The sequence below is a fragment of the Thamnophis elegans genome, chromosome 1 (assembly GCF_009769535.1).
Source record: "Thamnophis elegans isolate rThaEle1 chromosome 1, rThaEle1.pri, whole genome shotgun sequence".
NCBI classification, from domain to species: domain Eukaryota; kingdom Metazoa; phylum Chordata; class Lepidosauria; order Squamata; family Colubridae; genus Thamnophis; species Thamnophis elegans.
Window position 1 is genome coordinate 27,211,920 of NC_045541.1, and position 7,661 is coordinate 27,219,580.

General features: G+C 41.7%; 1 protein-coding gene across 1 annotated transcript in view; it reads right to left on the reverse strand.

Annotated features, from left to right (window-relative positions):
• Positions 1-6,517, reverse strand: part of LOC116523514 (collagen alpha-1(XXVIII) chain-like) — an 83,105-nt gene extending 76,588 nt beyond the window's left edge. The window contains exons 1-4 of the mRNA XM_032238632.1: positions 6,304-6,517; positions 3,491-4,059; positions 1,267-1,287; positions 933-992 (exon numbers count right to left, since the gene is read on the reverse strand). Of these exons, the coding sequence (XP_032094523.1) occupies positions 933-992; positions 1,267-1,287; positions 3,491-4,059; positions 6,304-6,517 (864 nt within the window). The remainder of the gene's footprint in view (positions 1-932; positions 993-1,266; positions 1,288-3,490; positions 4,060-6,303) is intronic.
• Between the last annotated feature and the right edge of the window lie 1,144 nt (positions 6,518-7,661).

Genomic DNA, 7,661 nt, shown 5'->3' on the forward strand with positions numbered 1-7,661 from the left:
ATCAATGGTCTTTAGGTTGAATGTACTTACAATGTTCTGCCTGTACAACTGCCATCGTTATTACCATTTGGACCAGTAATATTGATCTTTAACACCGATTATGGAGTTGGGTCAGTTAAGGTTTTGACATGTTGCCTTGTAATTAGTTACCAGACTTAGTTACACCCACAAGATGCTGTTTTCCCTGATAAGGGTAAAGAGCATTTGGAACATGTCTTTGGAGATTCTCAGTCATCCAGGTCATGGTTGTCCCAAAGGTGCTTTTTCAAGAAGCAACTGGACTTTCTTTGAAGATGTTTCACTTCTCACCTAAGAAGCTTAATCAGCTCTGACTGGATCGTGGGGATTGGAAGGATTTATACTGTAAGGAATATAAATCCTCCATTCCCCATCATCCAGTCAGAGGTGGGTTCCTACCAGTTCGGACTGGTTTGGCCGAATAGGTAGTAACTTGGTGGCCTGGGTCCCTGGAACCGGCAGCGACCCAGGCCTGCCACGCCCCCAACTGCTTCTCCTCCACCATCTTGATTTTTAGTTCTGTGCATGCACAGAACAATTTTCATTGCAGAAATGTATTTTTTTCCTTTTTAAAAGTTTTGCGCATGCGCAGTCATTTTTGCATTTTGCAAATGCGCACCTAAAAAATTTATGGCCACTGAACTGGCAATAATGCCGAATGCCACACCCACCCAGTCACATGACATGCCCCACCAAGCCACGCCCACAGAACTGGTGGGGGTGGGGGAATTTAGATATCACCACTGGTTTCGGTGATTGTCCTACTGAATCACCAGCCTGCCTTTTCTCAGTGCACATTCATCAGTCCGGCATTGCAAATCATAATAAAGTGCCACCGTTAAAAGTAATCTATGTTGTACATAAAATCTAAGCTCCAGAACTAGAGAAGTGAGGGGGGGGGGGAGGATACTTACAGCAGGGCCAGGAAGGCCCTTGTCTCCTTTCTCGCAGTTACATACAGGAGGCTGAGGACACTTTAGGGGGGAAAAACAACCAAACAAATGAATCTTCAACATAACCGAGACATAACTGTTTTGCTTATCACTATTCTTATATTTTCTTTGAGTGTTTTTAATCAATTTATATCATACGCTTGTAATACCTCCACACCCTTAAGGGATGGTTGTATCGATTAAAGAATAACAGTAATAAAAATACACAACATTTTCACCAATGTAAGTAATTATTTCACTCCATGTTTTAAACATAATCCATCCGTTCATCCATCCATTCACAAACACGACTTACCCCTTCTTCTGCCAGATCTTTCTAGAGAGATAGATAAATGGAAAAGAAAATTAGATGTTTACAGATAATAAAGCACAATTCTTTCAAAAGTGAAAAAGAAAACTCATGGGAAGATAGTCGTAACATGGCAATATTATGCTGTTGCTGTCTTTTAATAGTTACATAATAGGGTGGACAAGAAAAGGTTCCTTAGTTGATTCACCATATACTGAGAACATAAGTCAACAACTATTAATGTCTATTAGGGTCTCCTGTTTGGGCAGGGGGTTGGACTAGATGACCTGCAAGTTCCCTTCTAACTATATTAATCTGTTAAATCTGTTAAACCTATAAGGTCCCTTCCCTCCCTTCCTCCGTATCATCTGCCTGCCTGCCTGCCTGCCTGCCTGCCTGCCTGCCTGCCTGCCTGCCTGCCTGCCTGCCTGCCTGCCTGCCTGCCTGCCTGCCTACCTACCTACCTACCTACCTACCTACCTACCTACCTACCTACCTACCTATCTATCTATCTATCTATCTATCTATCTATCTATCTATCTATCATCTATCATCTATCTGTCCTGTCCTCTCCTGTCATGTCCTATCCTATGCTATTCTATCCTATCCTATCCTATCCTATCCAATCCAATACCCTTAAAAGTGGCTAGGAGAGCCAACTATGAGTTTAGTTATATTACTGATTAATCTGTCTATGTGTTTGAAGTTCCAGAGTGGTGAAGCTTTTTGGAAAAGGTGGGAGACACCTTTAGCTCCACCCCCAGAATGGTGTGATTCCCCTTGTCCTCATTCTCACCACCCTGAAACATTTGTGTGAAGAAGCCGAAATGCAAAGGCTACCTACCTATTCTGCAACCAAGGAAAGACTCAGTTCCACAAAGGCTCACATGCAAGCGCTTCCCTACCCTGGATGGATTTATGGAAGTGGAACTTGGAAAAAAGTGTAATGTGGGAGACAAAAAAAACCATATATGACTCTAGTGTGCTAATAAATAAGCATGGAAGAACAGAACAGGTTCATGGATACCTGGTTATATTATTGGTCTATAATATGATCTCATATTCACAAACAAAACATTTTGCCCCTCCATGCTTATTTATTTACCCGTATTTATGTTTCCTTTCTTCTGAATAGCTCAAGATAGGGGTACATTTTGAGCTATATATGTCCCTCCTCCTATTTCTCCCTTTTTCTTCCCCCTTTGTACACCTCCCTCCTTCTATTTCCCCCAACAACAAACCTGCTGAGTGCAACTGGCTGATCAAAGTCAGCCAATGGACGGGTGTAGCTGAGGGTGGACTACAGTCACTGTCTCTTGAGTTTCTAGTCCAGCACCCTAATCCTTCTACCAGACTGGCTCCTGTCATCTCCTTAAAACAGTCATCAACCCCAGCTCTTGGCTCGTCTTTTCCAACTGATTGCACAGCATATATTCAAGTAATTTGACTAAAACTCTAATATGACATTGAACAGCTAGCATTTTGACAGCTACCTTGTGAGGAGGGATATAATTCCGGGCTTCCTGAGAGCAGGGACATTTGGAGCCCTGTGTTACAAGTGATATTCCATCACAGAACATTTGCACATAACCCACTGAACAATTGTATCTGCCTAAGGCAGGGGTGTCAAACTCAATTTCATTGTGGCCCGCATCAGTGTTGTATTTGACCTCTGAGGGCCAGGGTCGGTGTGGCTGGGTTGAGTGTGGCCACCTTGATGTCACTCATGTCGGGGGTTCCTGTGGTGGCCCTAGCACTCTGCCAGTGAAAACGGGCTCCTGAGCTTCATTTTCAGCTTCCACAGCTTCCTACAACCCTCTGCCAATGAAAATGGAGCTTGGGAGGGTCAGACTCTGTTTTCACTGGCAGAGGGTTGCAGGAGGCCGTGGAAGCCGAAAATGGAGCTTGGGAGCCTGTTTTCGCTGACAGAAGCACTGCAGGCCAGTCTTTCACTGTTTCCAGGATGGTCCCACGAGCCAGATCTAAGTACCCCATGGGCCGGATCCAGCCCCTGGGCCTTGAGTTTGACACCCCTGGCCTAAGGGATATATATATATATATATATATATATATATATATATATATATATATATATATATATATATATATATATATATATATATATATATATCCATATATATATATATCCATATATATATATATCCATATATATATATATCCATATATATATATCTCCATTATATTGGCCCACTGAGGTGTTTGCCCCTACCATTTCTTTGAGGATTCTCTCCACCACGTCGTTTTCCTGCAGATTGAAGACAAACCTGGAGGCTGGAACGCTGGCCAATAGCCGGAGTTTGGCAGCGTTGGCCACCTCCTCGGCTACTCTGGTCATTCCCACGGTGAAGAACACGATGCCTTGATGTTTAGCATCGGCGGTAGCTGAAAAAATATCTGGATTTCTCGGATGGTCTGCCCCATCAGTCAGCAAGACAGCCACTTTCACGCTGCCATGAGTTCCCTCAGTCATATAGAGCTGAGTGAGGTTCGTAATGGCGTAGGTGGTATAGGTCCCATGGCCAATGTATGTAATGGGAGCAATGCGAGACTTAAAAGCCTCGGGGCCCTTCCAGTCCCTAAACGTTTGCTCGATAAGGACAGTGCTGCTGTACTGAAGTAAAGCAGTCCTCCAGCTGAGTGAGCGGCCAGAATTCAGCTGCAGGCCTTTCATTCTGTCTACTGTCTCCAAGACAAACTTTTTCTGCTGCTCGTGATTGAAGTTCTTAGCGCTCTCTGAACTGTCCAGGAGGAAGGCCATTTCCAGAATGCAGTCTTCGTCTAGAAATCGCAAAAGTTGGAAGAAGAAAACAACTCAGATGAATCACTTGAATGCGAAGGACCCAACCTCTTGCCAAACCATTCAACCTTCAACAGAAGCTTGGAAAAAATCTACTCGGTCTCCTCCAACATACACACACAAACACAGCCCTGCACAATTCTATACAAATCTACTTGGAAGTCCTGCTGAGTTCAGAGGGGTTTATTTCCAAGTGTGCATGGGACTTGCCTTAAGGTCTGTGTCTCTGGAAAAAAAGATGCATCCACCTATACCACTCTCAGAACTATTCAGGCCTCAGAATTCACAGTTGGGAATTAGCAATAGCACTTAGACTAATATACCACTTTACAGTGCTTTAAAGCCCTCTCTAAGCAGTTTACAAAGTCAGCCTATTGCCCCCAACCATCTGGGTCCTCATTTTACCTATCTCAGAAGGATGGAAGGCTGAATCGACCTTGAGCTGGTGAGTTTTGAACTGCCAAATTGAAAGCAGCCGACAATCAGCAGAAGTAGCCTGCACTCTAACCACTGCGCCACCATGGCTCTTTGGGATGGCAAAGGCTTTTCAAGAGAAAGCTGAATTGGAGAATACCCATTAAAGAAACTTTTAATAAGGCATGCGTAATAGGCAAATGTGGACATAATTATTTGAGTATGTCTGAAAAGCTGGAAAAAACAGATATTTTTTTTCCTGAGATGTCACTTATTTGTATATGACAGAGATAGACAATCTGTAGGCTCCTGCCTGTGAACCATCCATTTTGCAGCCTCTCCCTCAAACAGAGCTGAAAAGCTGCAGTTTATCTTTCTGCCTCTGGGCTTAACCTAAAGAAATGAAATTGTAGCCATAACAGGGGTGGGTTGCTACCGGCATTAGTGCTGGTTTGGTGCACAAAAAAATGCTCTGCACACATGCACATTTATACCAAAGAAGGTCTCCATGCACAAACATTAGAAAAGGGGGAAAATTACATTTCTGCAATGGAGATTGTTCTGCGCATGCACAGAACCAAAAATCAAGATGGCATTGCCAACAATAGAACCGGTTCAGGTGCGTGGGCAGCCGAGTTATAATCTACTCATCCGAACCGGTCGGAACCTACCTCTGAGCCATACATATTGCAATGCAAGTGGAATGTATATGTGTTTACTGACTGGTTTTGGACAAAGTTCCCATCACTTCCAGCTAGTTGGGCTATATATGACGAGAATTATAATGTAACAATCTGGAGGGCATCATACAACACAAAAGCCCGCACAAAGGATATGACAATGGCATAAAGTCATTCTTCACGCTGTGGCCTCCTTCTGTGCCAATGACGTATTCATTTGGCTATTTATTGGATATCAAAAGAGCACTAAATCTATGTTCCAAAATAGCCTAACTGACAAGTCATAGGTGCAAAGAATTTGTCAGGGCAACCTGACAGCTGGCTAAACTTCCCTGTTCAAATACCCAGCCGCACTCACACCACCCAGCTTTACCTCCCATTTAAGGAGAGTAAAATGGGTCCTTGATTTCCCTGCTCTAAGGTGAATTTTGGCAGGAAGGGAAATGAACTCAGCAGAATCCACCAGCCATTTTTTATAACTCGTTTGACATTAAATCTTTAAGGATTAACTTAAGTTGAAATCAAGGGCAAAGTTCCAGGAAATCAGTCAATTGAGGGAGTGGGTGGAGCAACTGCAACAGCAGTAATTCCTTTCTTGCACTCTGATTCTTGACAAACCATTGCTTTCTAGCAGTTCCTAAGGTCAGCAGTAAGAATGCATGTGTGAGAGAGCTGCCTTCCTAAGTGCCTATAGTTGAAGGAATTCAGATAGTGATCTTCCTAGCCCAAGCTGCAAAAATCCCTACGCATAAAAATGCTGGCAGCCTTCTGGATGCAAAACAAATGCCTTATAATCAAGCGATTATATCTTGCTATAAATAAGTCTAACATTCAAACCAGAGGTGGCATTCAGCAGGTTCCGACCAGTTCTGGAGAACAGGCAGCAGAAATTGTGAGTAGTTCAGAGAACCAGTAAATACCACCTCTGACTGTTCCCATCCCCATCTACTCTCTGCCCCCTGAGTCCCAGCTGATCGGGAGGGAATGAGGATTTTGCAGTATCCTTCCCCTGCCACGCCCACCAAAACATGCCACACCCACTGATTCAAACTATTGCACTTCCAGAATACAAAACAAATTTTAGACACTGATAGATTAAACTTTGTTTCAGAACTATTCAAAAATAATCACCTTGATCACTTGAATTGGGATATTTTTCTACTGCATTTGAGACAAACGGTTTGCTCTTCTGCTTTCTGACTCCATTTCTTTTTTCTTCGTTGGTGTTTTCTACCAGAAAAGCATGAAGATCCAGCAAAACCAAAGTCCACAATAATCTAGAGACCATGGTTTGATCTGTTTTGCTAAAAAGCACAAGGAACAGTAAATTATATAAAGTCCCCATTTAGCGAAAAACATGACATGCAAATAATTCTTTTGGCAAATAATTCACAAGAGTGCACTTTAAAGTATTCATTCTGTGTTCTTCCATTAAAGTAGACCATTCCTTTAAATAGTCAGCTTATGACCATTCACTTAACAACTGAACAACTATTTGCCATGTGCGAATAGGTGGCAATATAAATTTATTTATAAAATAAATAAACTTTTCAAAATTATGATGGGCCTGGAACAAGTACGTATTTTGCCATCCATAAAGCATTTCTGGCCATTGTAAAATGTCATGCAATCTCCCTGTAGTCACATGACTGCATTTCAGGTGCTTGGCAACTGGCTCACTTTTACTACCGGTTAGAACACCCCATGGCCATGGGACCATGATTTGTAATGCTCATTTGAAATAGGTTTATACTTGTGATTTTAAAATATGTAAAATATGTTAAAAGATGTTGAAGTCCTCACATTTTAAAGTTGCCAAGTTCAAAAACCACTGTTATCTAAACTACTCAAAATTCCAAAACCGAACAAAGATTCAAGTTTGTTTTCAGCGAAATAATATTTCAGCTACTTTGGTGTACTGAATTACTTTGATAACTTATATCACACAGTGGTACAAGAACAGAAAAATGATGAAAAGAGTAACGAGGAGATCTAGACTAGAAATGATAAAACATGTAGATAGAATTGTCTTGACTTTGCTTTTTGCTTGATGAGTCTGTGGCAGAGATTGCAACTTCTATTCCATATATATATATATATATATATATATATATATATATATATATATATATATATATATATATATATATGTTGTTGTTTTTTTGTGCTGATAAATAAATAAAGGGAGACTAGTATAGATCTATTTCAAGCTATTTATCTCTCATCAGCTAGCCATACCCTTACTGGGATTCGAACCTATGCTGTATTGCATCTTAGGCAAACGTCTTAGCCATTAAGCCATTATCAGCACAAAAACAAAACAAAAAACAAACAAATATAACAAAGGCAACAGTAAAAATATTGGGTTTCTGTCGTGATGAACTCTTGTGACGAGCCGATTGACAGATGATGGAAGCGGTTAGCTTCCTCCCATAATTGGGGCTTACCAGGGGTTGTGACTCTAAATATATACCTTCTTCCCTGGCTTC